This window comes from Eucyclogobius newberryi, unplaced genomic scaffold, assembly GCF_026437365.1.
Source record: "Eucyclogobius newberryi isolate DKJ021-1_F unplaced genomic scaffold, fEucNew1.0.hap1 SCAF_12, whole genome shotgun sequence".
NCBI classification, from domain to species: domain Eukaryota; kingdom Metazoa; phylum Chordata; class Actinopteri; order Gobiiformes; family Gobiidae; genus Eucyclogobius; species Eucyclogobius newberryi.
Genome location: NW_027315746.1, coordinates 8,361,376 through 8,379,591, shown reverse-complemented (window position 1 = coordinate 8,379,591; position 18,216 = coordinate 8,361,376). Strand labels below are relative to the sequence as shown.

General features: G+C 39.8%; 2 protein-coding genes across 2 annotated transcripts; one reads left to right on the top strand and one right to left on the bottom strand.

Annotated features, from left to right (window-relative positions):
* Positions 1-3,666: 3,666 nt before the first annotated feature.
* On the bottom strand, positions 3,667-10,314 carry LOC140356030 (gamma-crystallin N-A-like). The gene is made up of 4 exons (XM_072440721.1): positions 10,147-10,314; positions 9,072-9,320; positions 6,424-6,569; positions 3,667-3,963 (listed from the first exon to the last, which is right to left on the bottom strand). Exons 1-4 carry the CDS (start codon positions 10,165-10,167, stop codon positions 3,828-3,830), a joined length of 552 nt encoding a protein of 183 aa, XP_072296822.1. The 5' UTR covers positions 10,168-10,314; the 3' UTR covers positions 3,667-3,827.
* Positions 10,315-14,479: 4,165 nt separating this feature from the next.
* ly97.3 (lymphocyte antigen 97, tandem duplicate 3) lies at positions 14,480-16,012 on the top strand. The gene is made up of 3 exons (XM_072440722.1): positions 14,480-14,545; positions 14,735-14,857; positions 15,898-16,012. Exons 1-3 carry the CDS (start codon positions 14,497-14,499, stop codon positions 16,002-16,004), a joined length of 279 nt encoding a protein of 92 aa, XP_072296823.1. The 5' UTR covers positions 14,480-14,496; the 3' UTR covers positions 16,005-16,012.
* The last annotated feature ends 2,204 nt before the right edge of the window (positions 16,013-18,216 follow it).

Genomic DNA, 18,216 nt, shown 5'->3' with positions numbered 1-18,216 from the left:
ACAAATCATATCACATATAAGTTGCTTCGGAGTATAAGTACAAGTATATAAGAATAAATATGAGTATAAGTCGCACCCCGGCCTAAACTATGAAAAAAGGTGCAACTTATAGTCTGGAAAATACGGTAGTACATTTAGTATTTGTCATGTTGAAGGTCACATGTTTCGCTCCTTTCATATTTATGTCAACGTGCACTAAATTTGTTTTTCACTTCAACCAGAATCAGAAAAGGTTTATTGCCATTGTCAATGAACAAAATGTACAAACATAGGAACTTGTCCTGGTGATTCGATGCAACGCAAAACAATAAAACAATGAATAAGTCATAGCAATAATAATAATGTACCTGATAAAAAAAAAGAGTAAAAATAAAGATAAAAAATAAACTGCTGTAAAGTTCCTGTAACTTTCAGTAATCTGTACATTTAGATATGTTTTTATATTTATATGGTGTACAGTATTTGCTTTTTCTTATTTGGTGGGGACAGTGCGATGAACATTCTGTACATAATGTGCTGTAAACAACAACACACCAGATTATTATGGGGCTCATTTATGTCCCACATTCACTTCCACAAACACTCTCATTCATACATCGGCGTACGTGGGCTCTGGAGGTGTGTGAAGTGTCTTGCCCGAAGGCACCAGAGCCCCTGCCGTCCCACCGTGGGAGCCTGGTTTTCCCACGTCTTGCTCTCCTGAGATCAGATGAGATCGGGCGTGGTCAAGGTAAATGAAACTCATCATAAAACTCAAAGGGACAGTGTGTAAGGTATTGATGTAAAATGTTAAATGATGTCACTTTGTTCTGGCTGATGATGTGGGAAAGTATATGTACATCTCACTGGAGAACCACAAGATCACATGTTCGGAGGGACTTCTGTTGGAAAAGTGTGTCTTGTTTCTTCATAACACCGTGACAAAGTGCTTGTCACTCACAGGAAAATGCACAGACTGTTGGAGAGGATGTGGCAGCAGGAGGCAAATCACTATCGTGTGTTTTGGAATTGTCCAAATATCACAATGGATTTCAGAACTCTGTATTTGGGCCTCAGAACTCCTGCCATGGAAACAGTTGGCAGATATCTCTGAGCCCATGACACAAAACACACCGACGATCAAGGACTGGACTGACATTATAATGGACATTCGACAAATGGGTGGACAAATTGAAAATCTGGAAATTGACAAATTTGACAGGCTGTGGGCAAAGTCGACATTTATTTGGGTTCAATTGTTGATTTATGTCTGTTTTGTTTGATTTTTCATGTTTGTATACATTTTTGTTCTTTGTTCCTTAAAAAATTAAAAATCTTAATTAAAAAAGTTAGATTATGATTATCTGTGTCTTCAGATACAAGGTAAACATGTTCAAATCAAATATACAATTGTAATATTGATGTATTCAATTTTTTCAACAGTAAGAGCACAGTCTAAATACAGCTGATCCAGTCAAACAGGTTCTATTGTCCTAAATTACAATAGACTTTTAATTTCACTTTCGATGGTTGTATTGCATTTGTCATTGGTGTTTATCTTAACATAGATCTACATATTTCTCCTTTTTGCTGATCTTAATAAAAAATAAAAGTTAAACATAAAAATATCACCAAAGTTACCCTTCAAAAATGTCATATAATGTCAGTAAAAACAACCTCCCACACAGTAACCTCAAAGTATCTCTTTTTAAGAGACGCAATGCATTCTCTCAAAAACGTCCTTGTTATTGCACCTGCAGATATGTATATTACAAACGTATTCTTTGCCTATTATTTTTAACAACACAAAATGCCTCAAATTCAGTGTACAATCGTTTAATTCATAACCTTTACCTTTTTTTCGTTTTTCATGCTTTAAAATATTGGAGAAAAACCTCTAATTTCCATGTTTCTACGCCCAAAACATCTTTAGTTTCTTCTTGCTGAAAGTCCCTCTCCTGGTGAGTTGAGGGGGGAGAGGGCCCTGGGGGATCTCGCCTGTAAAGCTGATGAATGACAGTAGGTGGCAGTAGCGTTCCCCCGGGGCAAAGGCCACGTAGACTTTGTACCTGTGCAATATCTCTCCTTCACATGTGATTAATCCTCTGGCGTGTGGGAGTCTCCACAGGCTCTTGTTCACATGTTCACTGTAGCTAATGTCTTGAGTAGCGCCTCAGTACATTTCTCAATAAAAATCATATATTTAAGATGAGAAATAAGGCTCCCAGCTAATTAATTGTTGTATTAATCAAGTACCGTATTTTTTGGACTATAAGTCGCACCGGTCTCACCAGCCAAAAAATGTATAATAGAGAAGAAAAAAACATATATAAGTTGCACTGGAGTATGAAATGCAGTTGCAAGTGTGAAAATAACAGACAATATCACATATAAGTCGCTCCGGAGTATAAGTATAAATATAAGTATAAGTCGCACACCGGCCAAAACTATGAAAAAAGGTGCGACTTATAGTCTGGAAAATACGGTAAATTTCTCTTATATGTGTCCAATAACAACCTTTAAATAAAGGGAGTGTCTGCAGAGCCACGGCGCGGCCAAAAAAGCCATGTTATTTTGGTGCCGGCCGCACGCCGCGGCTCCTGAAACTGCGCCGCTATTTGACCGCGTCTTAGCGCCGTTTTAGACCACGCCGGGTTAGGGTTAGGGTTAAGATTAGGGTTAAGGTTAGGGTTAAGGTTAGGGTTAAGGTTAGGGCTAGGGTTAGGGTTAAGGTTAGGGTTAGGGTTAGGGTTAGGGTTAGCCATGAGGCTATAACGGGCTATAAGGGAAATGCCGCGGTCCCTGAAACTGCGCGGCAATTTGACCGCGCCACGGCCTTAAAAAAATGGTAGTTAAGAGGACAAAGCTTATATTTGAGGTGCACAGTTTCACTGTTCTAAGGGTGTGCTTGCTCGTCTCCATGGAGATAGCGACACTTTAATTAGCATAAATAAAGCATGAACAAAGACTTAATTCATAGTGAGCAAATATTTTATTGAAATATTTGCTCACTATGAATTAAGTCTTGATTGAATGATTGAGGATTAGTAATTTTTAAGTAGTTATTTATACGAGTTATTATTACTACCGTATTTTCTGGACTATAAGTCGCACTGGAGTATAAGTCGCACCAACCAAAAATGCATAATAGTGAAGAAAAAAACATCTATAAGTCGCACTGGAGTATGAAATGTGATTGCAAGTGTGAAAATAACAAATAACATTGCATATAAGTCGCATAAGTATAAGTATATAAGTATAAGTCGCACCCCGGCCAAAACTATGAAAAATGGTGTTTATAGTCTTAACTTAAACTTGACTTAACCTAACCTAAATACGCTAACTAAAACTATCAAAAATCTAATTATTTTTTCAATATATAATTTTCTGGTGTGCTTTCGATTGCCAAACCTTTGCAATTAGTCCCGCTCATTACAGATACGTATATTTACAATCAAGGGGTTTAATTTTTTCTCGGAGATAAATGAAATGTCCGCCCATCGATTAGCGTTTCGCGTCCGTGCATCTCCCTGTAACGGCCCCATTAGGACGGAGCACTTACACTTGATTTTTATGCCACGCAATAGAAAGCAATTACTCCCATCCGCACAAAATCGTTTTCTACTGCCGCGCACGTTTTACCGCGCCAAGCAGTTAAGAGAAGAAGAAAAAAAGAAACAAAAGATATTGAAGGATCACGATTTTATTTCGACCTTTTCAATAATTCAGTACAAAAATAAAACTGCTACGACGGACGATTTGCGGAGCGTTTGTCGTCTTCGCAGCGGGTCCGGCGGGATGTGGAGGTATCGATCGCCACCCACACCTTCGCAAACGGGGGCGCGGCGCTAAAAGTAGTTGGCGACCCTCCGCGCGGACTGTATGGTCGCACTCTCGCTTTGCCATTCCTTCGGAGAGCTGAAGTTCCCTCGTTCCACGATGTACATGCGCCCGCGGTAGTTGGGCTCCTCGTACATCACCCAACTGCAGAGACAGGCGAAGAAACCAGGGGTAAAACATGAGGGTAACGCTTCATGACAACCCAACGCAAAGCTCCACGGCAACGGCAGTTCAAGAGATGTATTCATACTCTTCACTGTAAACGATAGGCTGAGTTAAGATGCGTTTGCACGTACATTTAGTCCATTTTAGTGCTTTTAAATGGACTTTTTCCCAGGTTTAGTCCTAGATATGTCCCTTGTTTTGACGTGGTAAAAGTGCGAGTGTGAACGCAGCATTCGTTTCAGGAAAGTACTCTACGGACAGATATTTAAGGCTTAATAATATAATTCTCTTTTTCTGAACACTTTTAATAAAGCATGAACAACAGATTCAAGCTGAGTAATTACTTGATTAAGACGTTTTTAGGGTGTCAATTAAGTTACTAAGCCTGAATCATTCTAAATATACTACTTGTTTATTATGAATTAAGTCTTTGTTCATGCTTATTAAGGCTTATTAAGGTGTAGTTATTATAAAGTGTTTTTATTTAAGGTTAATTAAGGTGTAGTTATTATAAAGTGTTTTTATTTAAGGTTAATTAAGGTATATTATTATTTTTTTACAACACATTATTAGACGAATATAAGGTTAGAGTTAGACTTTTAGGAACAGTTAATTGGGTGAAGGTTAGAGCTTTGGGACATGAAATACGAGTCCCGCCCTAGTCCCGCCCTAATCCCGCCCTGGTCCCGCCCTAGTCCCGCCCTGGTCCCGCACTGGTCCCGCCCTAGTCCTGGCCTGGTCCCGCCCTAGTCCCGCACTGGTCCCGCCCTAGTCCCGCACTGGTCCCGCCCTAGTCCCGCACTGGTCCCGCCCAAGTCCCGCACTGGTCCCGCCCTAGTCCCGCCCTAGTCCCGCCCTGGTCCCGCCCAGAACCCAGAGTTTGAGGACTTTTGTCGGCTTAAAATAGCATTGAATTTTCATCCCTAAAATCCATGAATTCAAGACATCGGATGAGTTTAATGCCATGAATCATCCTTGGCAACAAAAAAAAACTCAATCAAAGCGCACTTTTAATACACAATCTTGCCGTATCTGTCCCGTCGTCGAAAACCGCTGTTGTGATTTTTGCGAAATGACTGAATTGTACATTGTTGCGGGGAATAAACGCTTGTCAAAAAAACACTTTACAACGGTCCGTCTGGCATTAATTTCCCCCTCATCACGCGGTGCTCGGTCGCAGATAATCAAAGTTAATCAGGGACATGTTCCGGGGTTCAGACGTCACACCTTTTCCGCCGCTGATTGCGTTCGGACCATTAAAATCGACTTGTTAATCAAAATGAAAGAAGAGAGAGAAAAACATGCATTCTCCTCACGACGCCGGTGAAGCAGGTGCATTGTCTTAAAGGGGAAGTGTCAGCAGTAATAGAGAACCTCACCCTCTCTCCCGCCCTCCACCTTTCATCTCTCTCTCTCTCTGTTTCTCTCTCGACACTTCTCTCTTTCTCTGATTGCTTTAACGATCTATTTGCTTACCTCGCTCTCCTCTTTCTTTCTTTCTTTCTCCACTCCCTCCACATTTCTCTCTCTCTCACTCCTGCCTCTCTCTCCATCTCTTCCTCCCCCACATGCCTTCTTTTTCTTTATTCCCTTTTCGTACTCCCTCTCTTTCTCTCTGCATATCTTTCTCTCTCTCCCTCTTTCTCTTCCCCTCCCCTCTTCGTCCCTCTCGCTCACAGTCCCATCGTTTTTCCCCACTCTCTCCCGCCCTCCACCTTTCTTCTATCCCCATCTCTCTCTCTGTTTCTCTTTCTCCCCTCCTTCCTCACCCTCTCTCCCGCCCTCCACCTTTCTTCTATCTCTCTCGGTTTCTCTTTCTTTCTCTCTCGACACCTCTCCTCTCTTTCTCTGATTGCTTTAACGATCCATTTGCTTACCTCGCTCTCCTCTCTCTCTCTCTCTCTTTCTTTCTTTCTTTCTTTCTCACTCCCTCCACATTTATCTCTCTCACTCCTGCCTCTCTCTCCATCTCTTCCTCCCCCCCAAACCTTTCCTCTCTCTTTCTCTCCCCGTCTCCCTTACCTCCCCCACATGCCTTCTTTTTCATTATTCCATTTTCATACTGCTTCTTTCTCTCTGCACATCTTTCTCTTTCTTTCTTTCTTTCTTTCTCTCTCTCCCTCTTCTCTTTCTTCACCCCTCTCGCTCACAGTCTCATCTTTCTTCCCATCTCTCTCCCTCCCCCTCTTTCCTCCCCCTCTCTCCCGCCCTCCACCTTTCTTCTATCTCCCTCTCTTTCTCGCTGCACATCTTTCTCTTTCTCTCTCCCTCACGTCACACAGTTTTTTTTTTTACTTCCCTTCCCTTTCTGTACACTCTCTCTTATCTCTCTCTTTCCCCTCTCTCTCCACCTCGCTCGCTCTCTTTCCCTCCCTCCCCTCTCCTCCACCTGCGATGACTTTAACGAGCCTGGCGGGCCGTTCCCATAGTGATACATACGCTCCGTCTCCGTAGACTTTAATGGAGTTGACACAGTTCTTAGTGAGGCCTCGTGCTTGCAGAAACGGACAGTCCTCGTGAAGCTCCGCACGTTCCCCGCCGAAGTTCTCCCCCTCGAAAAGCTCCACGCGATAGTTCTCGCCGTGCTGAAAACGAGAGAAAAGCATGGGACGGATCTCTCTCTGCGGAGACGAGTTTGGAACCAGGACTGAATCAGCACGAGAACGACATAACCAGGACTTAGCCGAGACGAAACCAGGATTTAGCCATGACCAAGACTAAGCCATAACAAGACTTAACCATGATTTAGCAATGACCAAGACTAAGCCATGATGAGACTAACCAGGATTTAGCCATGACCAAGACTAAGCCATGACAAGACTAAACCATGATTTAGCCATGACCAAGACTAAGCCATAACAAGACTTAACCATGATTTAGCAATGACCAAGACTAAGCCATGATGAGACTAAACCAGGATTTAGCCATGACCAAGACTAAGCCATGACAGGACTAAACCAGGATTTAGCCATGACCAAGACTAAGCCATGACAAGATTTGTCCAGGATTTAGCCATAACTAGACCAAGATTTAGCCATGACCAAGACTAACCGATAATGAGACTTATCCAGGATTTAGTCATGACCAAGACTAAGCCATGACAAGACTGAACCAGGATTTACCCATGACCAAGACTAAACCATGACAAGATTTGTCCAGGATTTAGCCATAACTAAAACAGGATTTAGTCATGACCAAGACAAAGCCATGACAAGACTTAACCAGGATTTAGCCAAGACTAAACCAGGACTAGCCATGAGTACACCAGGATAAACCGGGATTAAACCAGGACTAAACTAGGACTAAGCCATAACAGGATTTAACCAGAATTTAGCCATGACTAAACCAGAACTAAGCCAATATTTCACCAGCTTGGACTAAACAAGGACTAAACAAGGACTAAATCTGGTCGAAGCCAAGACTAAACCAGGATTAAGCCATGACTACACCAGGACTAAACCAGGACTAAACCAGGATTTAGCCAAGATTAAACTAGGACTAAATCAGTACTTCATGAGCTACTGTTTAATTAACAAGGCTTTAACCAGGTTTAAACCAAGACTAAACCAGAACTATCCCTTCAGAATAAACCAGGACTAGACCGAGAGTAAACCATACTAGGACTAGCCCTTATGAACCAGGACTAAACCTGGACTAAACCAGAACTATCCCTTAAGAATAAACCAGAACTAGACCGAGAGTAAACCATACTAGGACTAGCCCCTATGAACCAGGAATGAACCAGGACTAAGCGCTGACTACACCAGGATTGATGTAATATGTGCTGAAAGCAAAAACAGACAGACCGTTACGGGCCTAATGTATCTGGTGATTTCATTAGTCCTTCAGATGATACAGTGCAGTTCATTGTGTCTGCTCCACCGCTCAGGCAAAGGCAGAGAAACATCTGTGTGTTTAGTGGAGTTGGTGCGGTTCATGAAGAGGTGACGCCGTCGTGTGGATCTATTATATTATCCAGACAGGAACGTTCAAATGGACGGCGAGATTTTTATGAAAGTCAACATCGAGTGTTTGTGATGTTTTGGTTGTCTTGACCCATAGCGATAGTGACATTTACAGGTAGAAATGTAACAGTGTTTTATCCCGTTAGCCCGGAATGTGAGCGCCAGTATGACATTTTACATCACCGGGCCAAGTTAGACATTAGGGGTTAGGTAAGGTAAACTTGATTGTCCCCGAGAGGACATTTGTCTTGGGCTACAGCACCACGGCTACGGATGTCACGATATCAAAATTTGTGTACATCAAAATAATCGTAACACTAACATTTAATGTTAGTGTTACGATTATTGTGAGAGAAAACATCACGATTTAACGATTATTCGCAATTATTGAGATTTTTTGAGATTTAAAATTTTCTTTCATTTCCGTTTCATTCCCAACTTTCTGAAAGACAAAATCAAGATAAAGTTTACAAAAACAGCCAGATCAAAAAAAATATAAAAAATTACATATAGGTCTATATTTTGGGCTGTATTGTTGATTGTATTGCTGATTGTTGTATTGTTGTTATTATTGAACTAAAAATACTTTCTTTGCATCTAAAATTGTCACGTTTACAATTTTTTTGTTCTTACCATTATATTGTGACCTGAGTAATCGTATTGACCATCCCTATTACAGATCACTGTAAGCAAGCTCATGCAGAAGCCTTTGCCCACAATCTGGTTGACGGTTGGATATCAATCAATTATTTATTTATTTTAATTTGATTTAATTGATTTAATTGATTTATTTTATTTATTTTATTTATTATTGTATTTATTTTTTATTTGGGATTTATTTTTTATTTGGGATTTCATTTTCAGGGTTTTTTTGTACACGTTTTAGTGGAAAACTGGAGCGCCGAAGGAAACCTGTCAATCATAATCATCCATCCGGAAGAATCTGTCCTTCCGGTGCTTTGTGTAAACCATAACGTCTATTTAGTCCGCGATATAAGACTAATGTACGATTGTCGTGCTAAGCTCCGCGATATAAGACTAAATAATGCGCTGTTGTTGTGCTAAGCTCTACGGAACACCACATCCTGATTCGTCCGGCAATCTCCTTATGTCGAGACGCACCATTGCGATTGGCCGGCAGGAGCCCATGTGATCATTGAGGGCGTTCCATCGCTGATACTCCGGGTACTCGCCGTGCTCCAGGATGTACTGCTGCCCAGTGTAGTCCGGGTGGTCGAAGCAGACGAAGGCGCCGCTCTCCACGCGGATGGAGTTGACTCGGTTCAGGAAGCCGCGGTCCTGGAAGTTGTCGCAGTCGCTGCACAGCTCCAGCTTCCGGCCCGTGAAGCATTTGCCCTCGTAGAAGAGTATCTGAAGAAGAAGAAGCCAAATGCATTCATAAAAAAGACAATAATACTTACTATGTATAAAAGCGATAAAAAAAAGCGAGCGTGTATTATGCTCTGCAGTGCGCTGTTCAAACCTTTTTCACCAAGGGCCGCATTTTGAAACTTATACGGAGCAAAGGGCCACAAACAGCCCTAAAAGTTGGTTTTGTCAAATTTTAAAATTATTTGAAATTTTGCATTTTAACATTGTCTTGATGCCTCCACACCTTTAATTAGACTTGGAACATTAATGTTAGGTTGGTATAACGTCAAAAAAGCTTGAATTTTTCCAATTTTACAATAAAAAGTACTACTTTTTGTTGTTTGGACCAACTTAGCAGGAAGCTGGAGGGCCAACAAAAATAGTTTTGAGGGTCACTACAGTCAACTACAGTACAATTATTAGTGTTTAATAGAAGACATTTCAGCTTTCCAAGATACCCAGAGGTGTGTGGCAGTTGAGCACAAAATCCTCACTACCATATTTTCTGGACTATAAGTTGCACTTTTTTTCATAGTTTTGGCCGGGGTGCGACTTATACTTATATTTATTCTTATATACTTATACTTATACTCTGGAGCGACTTATATGTGACATTATTTGTTATTTTCACACTTGCCACCGCATTTCATACTCCAGTGCGACTTATGTATGTTTCTCTTCTTCTCTATTATGCATTTTATGGCTGGTGTGGCTTATACTCCGGAAAATACGGTACTCTGAATAAATACGACACACTCCGACCACTGTTATTCCTTCTCCTACTTCATTACGCCCGTGTGACCCATGACCGCGCCCGTGCACTCACCTTTCCGGAGTAGCGAGACATGTTCCTCCTGCTCCCGGTGGCTCCTCCGCACTTCTTATTTACCCAGGGGCCTTTGGGGAGCGGGGATATTTGGACAGGCAGATTTATACGGCGCTCCGCGAGTCCCGGTGCGTCGCTCGCGGTGCGGCCGGCCCGAGCGAACAAAGGCCGCACAATGACAGGGTTTAGCCGTTTCTGCCACATGGACAGATTTCCCCCCCCCCAGTCGCATACCGGACCACTGCTGATATTGGAGTTTGACTCTCGGGGCAAAACAAGACGCGGGAGTCCGATATCGCTCCGAGTTTAGGGTAAACAGGCGCTCGGGAGGGTGGAAAAACACAATTAAATGCAATCCATGCACCGGTAAAGGTATTTAGTTTGCGATAATGCAGGTTAGTTTAACAAAGTGTACTGAAAAATGAATAATAATGATAAATAGTGTGTTGCAGCCTTATTGTTGCTGCTCTAATGGAAACATACAGTGGTGGTACTCAGATGTGTTATTGAAGAAAAAGAACATAAAGATACAGGAGAGGAAGCATTGCTGAGGAAATAGGGGGGAAAAAACAACTGTAAGTGAGTTACTATGTATAGAAGTATTTCACACTGATTTTCTAAACGTTTAAAGCAAAGTTTAAGTTTGCTCAAATAAAGGTTGCTAAAAATGAGTTGCTAAATGTAAGTTTGTAAAAAGAAGTCGCTTAAAAGAAGTCGCTAAAAAGAAGTCACGAAATGCAGTTTGTAAAAAATATTTGTTTAAACAAGTTGCTGAAAGTAAGTTGCTAAATGTAAGTTTGTAAAAAGAAGTCGCTATAAAGAAGTCGCTAAAAAGAAGTCGTTATAAAGAAGTCGCTAAAAAGAAGTCGTTATAAAGAAGTCGCTAAAAAGAAGTCGCTAAAAAGAAGTCGCTAAAAAGAAGTCGCTAAAAAGAAGTCGTTATAAAGAAGTCGCTAAAAAGAAGTCGCTAAAAAGAAGTCGCTAAAAAGAAGTCGTTATAAAGAAGTCGCTAAAAAGAAGTCGCTAAAAAGAAGTCGCTAAAAAGAAGTCGTTATAAAGAAGTCGCTAAAAAGAAGTCGTTAAAAAGAAGTCGCTAAAAAGAAGTCGTTATAAAGAAGTCGCTAAAAAGAAGTCGTTATAAAGAAGTCGCTAAAAAGAAGTCGTTAAAAAGAAGTCGCTAAAAAGAAGTCGTTATAAAGAAGTCGCTAAAAAGAAGTTACTAAATGTAAGTTAGTAAATATAAGTCGCAGATAGAAGCCCTCAGCCAGTCTCAAACTGTGGAGAAAAGTACTTTAAGTCATAATAGTATTTTTTAGCCCATTTCAAACATGTAAAGAAGAAGAAAGTACAAATACCAACTCAAATGCGACGTCAAAGTAAAATGTTTCCACTGAAAAAAATTACGTAGAAGTACTTTTACTTTTGTACGCGTCACCACTGAAAATATAAGTCGTTGTAGAAAGTAGTAGAAGTAGTAAAAGAAGACCTCATAATCTTTATTACTAAATATTACTGTGCACTTTTCTTGAATATTGTGTTTGTGACTGAATTTCAATAATAGTCAAAATGTCCAATATTTTCAAACAACCGGCAAAAGTCATTATTTTTGATGGACTATTCCGTCATTTCTGAAGATACTACAATACTTTTCCACACTCTTTTTTGCGTCATTTTGTTCATATACTTTTGCTTACACCCTTTTCGTAAAACTTATCCAAGGCTACGGCACTACATTACTTCCCAATGTTTCAAACCGCTATAACCCGGGAGAGACATTTTAAAAACTACGCCTCTCTCCACGCGGATTTATGCTTTAAGTGCCGGTCAAATGTCGCTCGCGGGAAACTTGCAAATCTATTTTAGGTGTTAATGATTTTCCGTCTTCTCGCGTACAGTAATCTGCGTTTTGAGCGAGCCGGCACATTTCGAGACATAGTTCAACCGTGGGGTTATTTAAGGTAGAGTACACGGCACGTATGAATAAATGTATGTTATCTATACTATGGGGAGCCAGCGGGGTCAAAAACAACACAATGGTACACGCTAAAGCACATTATAGCATTCTTAGCTACCATTTCATTCTGCAACAACTGAATAATATGAACTTTACTTCATCTTGATTGGCATTTTGGTGTTGTTTTGTTACAGGTTTCAGCATGAACTAGTCTAGACTAGACAAATTGTTTGTCACTTAGAGCAAGAATCGACAACTTGCTTGTTTTTTAATGTTACACTGTGTCTTAAAAACAAATCGGGACAGAGTTCAACCTGTTAGCATTGTAGCCGCTTATGCTAAAACCATGAATGTTGTCACAACATTTGATTAATTGCTAACCCACATGCCATCGCCTATGTTCACAATATGCTATCAGTTATTGATTTTTTTAATGTTACACTGTCTTAAAAAAAAAATTAGGACAAAGTTCAACCTGTTAGCTTTTAGCCGCTTATGCTAACACCCTGAATGTTGTCACGACATTTGATTAATTGCTATACACATGCCATTGCCTATATATGTTCACACTATGCTAACATTTACCATTTTTTAAAGTTACAGTGTGTCTTAAAAAAAACTGGGACAGAGTTCAACTTGTTAGCTTTTTAGCCGCTAATGCTAAAATCCTGAATGTTGTCACTAAAATTGATTAATTGCTAACCCACATTCTGTCGCCTATAGATGTTCATAATATGCTAACAGTTATCGTTTTATAAAGTTACAGTGTGTCTTAAAAAGAAATTGGGACAGAGTTCAACTTGTTAGCTTTTTAGCCGTTTATGCTAACACCCTGAATGTTGTCACGACATTTGATTAATAACTGTCACCTATATATCTTCACAATATGCTAACAGTTTGCATTAGTTTTGTCTTTCCCGGATTTGCAGGCCGTGAATAGCAAACAGTTATGACAAATATAAATCAATAAAGCTTACATTATGTTAGCATTAGCATGTTAGTGTAACATTTGCAGCATATAGACATACATAATAATGGTATGATATGGGAAAATAACCTCTCTCTTTACACATCTTTGGCAATTGTTAAACGTCTCTTTGGCGTTTGGTCCAAGTCTACAACTGAGACGTAAAGAAAAGTCACCACCATTAGTACTTTTACTCAACTTTACAGCTTTTACAAAAGTTTCCACAACATTCCCTTCTCCGATTTCTAAATTATGAATCATGTCGCGGCCAATTTCCCACCGATAATCCGGACCTTTGACTAACGCGCCGTGGCTTTTTACGCCGCCAATCCCAGGGTGTATAAAACAAAAACGTCAAAGATTAATATTTGCAGCGGTCTCGTCCATTATGGATGGACGTGTGCCGAGGGTGGACGCTTGTTGCATAATGGAGGACTTTACGCCCTGGGAAACGGCCCGAGGAGGACGGGCGTGTTGACTTAGCCCAGAAACTCCCCCTTAAAGCGACACGACCCACACAAGGCGGAGTATATTTAAGTGGTCCGGGGCTGTTGGGGGCAGCGCATAAGGAAAACTACGACAGGTACGTACGTGTATGTGTAGCACTCTGAATATAGCTGTGTATTTACTCGTGATATTGTGAAAATCAGCAGTGATAATGACGGAGACTTGATTTATCTTCATTTTCAAGTACAAATTGTGTCTCTTTCTCTCTCTTTGCCTCCCACTCCCCCCTCTTTCTGTCTCACCTCTTCTCTCCTTTCCCCCCTGTCCCCATTTTCTGGTCTTTTTCTCTCACTCCTTCTTTGTCTCTTTTTCTTCCACTTTCTCTTACTCTCTCTCTTTTACTCTCTGTCTCTCCTTCTCTCCCCCTTTCTGGCTCTCTTTTTCTCCCAATCCCTCTCTTTTTCTTCCACTTTCTCTTACGCTCTTACTCTCTCTCTCTCTCTCTCACCTCTTCTCTCCTCTCTCCCTCTTTCCTGCTCTTTTTTCTCTCTCACTCTCACTTTGTCTCTTTTTCTTCAACTTTCTCTTACACTCTTTCTCTTTTTTTACTCCCTCCCTCTCTCTCTCTCTCTCTCTCTCTCTCTCTCTCTCTCTCTCTCTCTCTCTCTCTCTCTCTCTTTGCCTCCCACTCCCCCCTCTTTCTGTCTCACCTCTTCTCTCCTTTCCCCCCGTCCCCATTTTCTGGTCTTTTTCTCTCACTCCTTCTTTGTCTCTTTGTCTTCCACTTTCTCTTACTCTCTCTCTTTTACTCTCTCCCTCTCCTTCTCTCCCTCCCTCCCCCTTTCTGGCTCTCTTTTTCTCCCAATCCCTCTCTTTTTCGTCCACTTTCTCTTACTCTCTCTTTCTCTCTCCCCCTCTCTTCTCCCCCTCTCTTCTCCCCCTCTCTCTCTCTCCCCTCTCTACAGGATCTTCTGAGTTCAACATGAAGCTGTTAGCATTAGCACTAGCCGTGGCCCTGCTGTTTACAGTCGGTGAGTTCATCTCGGCGAGCACACACCAAATCCATTAAACCAGACTTAAGCTCGTGAGACAGGTGACGATGTTCTAATAGCAGCTTTAACATGATTATTTATGTTTTCATCTGTTGGTGTTGTGATGTGATTTGATTGCTGAATGGTGAACGTCGCACTGTCAGGTTTGAAACTGCGTTGCTCCTGCAGGTGAATGTCTGGACTGCCACAGGTGCGTGCCCAGGCGTGCCGGGGAGGCGTGCGATCTGACCGTGGAGACGTGCAAACCGGGGAAAGACAGCTGCGGGGCCGCCAAGTTCACCAGGGCCCCGTGTGAGTGGCTCTCTCCGGATTGTGGTCTCGTACATTACAGCACGTGCAACAGATTGACCGCAAGAAAAAAATATATACAAGAAACTTATGACATGAATTGATTCGTTCGAGTTTGTGCCAATGTTGCAGCGTAATTTACATTTCTCGAGTGGGAAGAAGAAAAACCTGTTTTACAATCCGTGTTTATTTCAAAAGCAGAGACTATGTAGTTTAATGTGAGACGTTCATGGTCAAACACATTAGTTCTGCTCGGTGCTGTCACTTGAATTCAGAAATCTTTGTTTTGACGAGTTTCATTTTTACAGTTTCAGGTTCACATTTTTGGCCTCGTTTCTAGATATTTTCATACTTGTTTTATAGTGTAATTTGTTCATAATTTCAAGCAAAAATCAGGTGTTTTGGTTTATTAGAAATGACCAATATTTTTGAAACGGTATGAAAAAAATCATAACAATATAATTAAAATAAATAAATAAAATGCATATAATAAATAAAATAAATAAAACAAATATAAAATAAATAAAATAATTTAAATAAATAGAATAATTAAAATAAATAAAATGCCTATAATAAATAAAATGCCTATAATAAATAAAATGCTTATAATAAATGAAATGCCTATAATAAATAAAATAAATAAAATAAATAAAATAAATAAAATAAATAAAATAAATAAAATAAATAAAATAAATAAAATAAATAAAATAAATAAAATAAATAAAATAAATAAATGTATGCAATTAAGGTTACAATTTTGAAGTGTAAATTTTTTAAGACTCATCGACTAACCCTAACCCTATCTTACCACTAAATGCCATTGTGCCTTTAATTGTTACTTTACGTTACACTTATTTGCCACACTTTTTATTAGTATTGTAGAAAAATAAACAGTTAGCAGTAGCTTAGAATGTACAGCAGGATGTCCACTGACTGTACGCTTTATGGTTAAATACCCAATATAAGCAACTTACTGTACATTATATTGTAACCACGGTCTGGCATTACAGTGACACACTGTGTTTCCTCCTGTTCCATCGCAGTCGGTCAGTACCAGAAATGCATGGCTCTGAAAGACTGCGAGCTGCTCAAGATGAACGCCTACATCCAGATGAAATGCTGCAGCGACGACATGTGCAATACCTTTTAAAATCCTGCAACGCCACGCCGCTTTTGGAGGGAATCCAGCAGACGGGTGCGAACGGAGCGGCGCTGAACTCACTGTCAAAACCACAATGAGAAATAAAACTGGTGAAAATATGTGCGTGTGACGTGGCTTCCTTTTTCCCAGGGCAATTTATCATGAGCGTTGTCTATCTGTAATCTAAATCTATTGCCTTTACTGTTTATTATTGCCAATTGTATGATATTTACTCATTGAACACAGGTTTGCTCTTTAATTTATGGTGAAAATATCAGCGTTAACCAAGAATGATGACTCTAGAATGCAGGAAACATGTTTTTTTTTATGGGGAAAGTATAGAAAAAGGGTTATCTATAGGGAAAATACATGTTCCCATTATTTCCGGGGTCAAATTGATCCTGCGTCCAAATAGATAAAGTTAGACTCAAGGCTTGACTATTACTTTACAAAGAACTAAATGTTTATTATTGAGATCATTGCCCCAAATATGTTTTCAAATGAAAGTCATTATATAGTGATTACTCATCGAAACAGGGCAAATGACCAGGAAAGAGGTTTTTGAATGGGAAAAATATGGAAAAAGGGCAACAAAAGGCATGAATCCCTCGTTATAAAGCCTTTAATAAATGACCAATTCATCTTAAATTTAATTATTGTACATATTAGATTTAAAAAAAAAACATTCCATAAACATTATTCGTGACCTGAGTTAAGAAGCGTTTAAATCATATGAGAAGAATATGTTCATTTGTTCACAATTACAAAAACATGTCACGTTTGTTTTGCTTCTGAACACGTTTAATTGAACCAATCAGAGAGCGGAATTCCTCTCTTGCTTCAGGTTGGGAGATTCCGCTGTTAAAACCAACTTATTTCAATATTTTACACCGTGTATGTTCTTTGTTGATGTGGAAAAACAGAAAAAAAAACCCATCAAGACACAAACGCTATACTTGAATTGACTTTTCCCTTTAAAAACGTGCGTCATTTATTTTATTACCTTTTTAAATGTGCGATTTCCATTATTACTGGATGTACGACACATTCAAAAATAACTACGTCAATATAGATAAAAAATACTAATACATAAATACAAATAACTGCTGTGTGCTAACCACTTTGTGCAAGTTGAAAAAAAGACAAACACAATTTTTTACATAACCACTTTTCGCTTTTAATGATTACAATCAAAACATTTTTATTTTTAATTTTTTTTACAACATTTTCAACATAAGAAAATGGAGTCTTTTGGCTGACAGCGACCGCCTGGAACCGAGAAACGTGGAGTTTGAACGTCGTAGAAAAAGAGATGCGGGACAGAGCGGTATTTTGTAAATGTGAGAAAAGATACTACGGATAATTCAGTCGAGACGGGAGAAAAACATGTCGATGTGGACGTCATTTTTACTGCGAGGAAGAGTTTAGCAGACGGAGAACATGCAACTGAGCTGGGAGCACGTTCTCAAACTCGCATCTGCCAAAAACCTACGCGTAATGTGAGAAAAGTACGTTTTTTTCCGATGTTGCGTGACATAATCGCGCGCGTCTGCTCCTCCGACAACATCTGAACAAACCACCGAAGTATCTTGAGACTGCGTTTTACGAAATCCCGCTCTTCCACGTTTGAGCCCGAACCAGCCGCGGATGGAAAACGGAGAGACAAACGACACAGCGAAAGTGAATGTCCGCCGTCCGTTTAAAATGGCTGAATTCCAGAAATGAAAATCTGAATTTGAGCATGTTTTGATTAGATTTAATTCATCACGTGTCCCGGATTATTGTTTTCAACCTCTTAACATGTCACGGTCTAATTAGTATTGTCATATCATTTCGGTGATGATTGACTGATATTGATTGACCATAATTATCTTTTTTTAGGCAATAGAGAGTTATTTTCAACACAAAATAATAGCATTTAATTATGTCTCCATGTGGTCTTTCTTATATTAGTTCTGATAAAGCTCAAGATCGTTCTAAAAGTGTTCAGGAAAGTCACATTTTGTCCTGTTTTTTTTAATTATTGATACTTGTTCAAATCGATACTAGTTTTACATATTTCGGTTGTAAAGTTAATCCATCATTGTCATTATTTGGTCCTAAATTGAGTCGATTTTATCCTTATATAAACTTGATTTTGGGTTTGATCTAGTCCAGGTTTTGTTCTGGTGCGCTTCCAAATTTACTGTATTAAATGTGCACGAAATCTAAACAAGTAAAA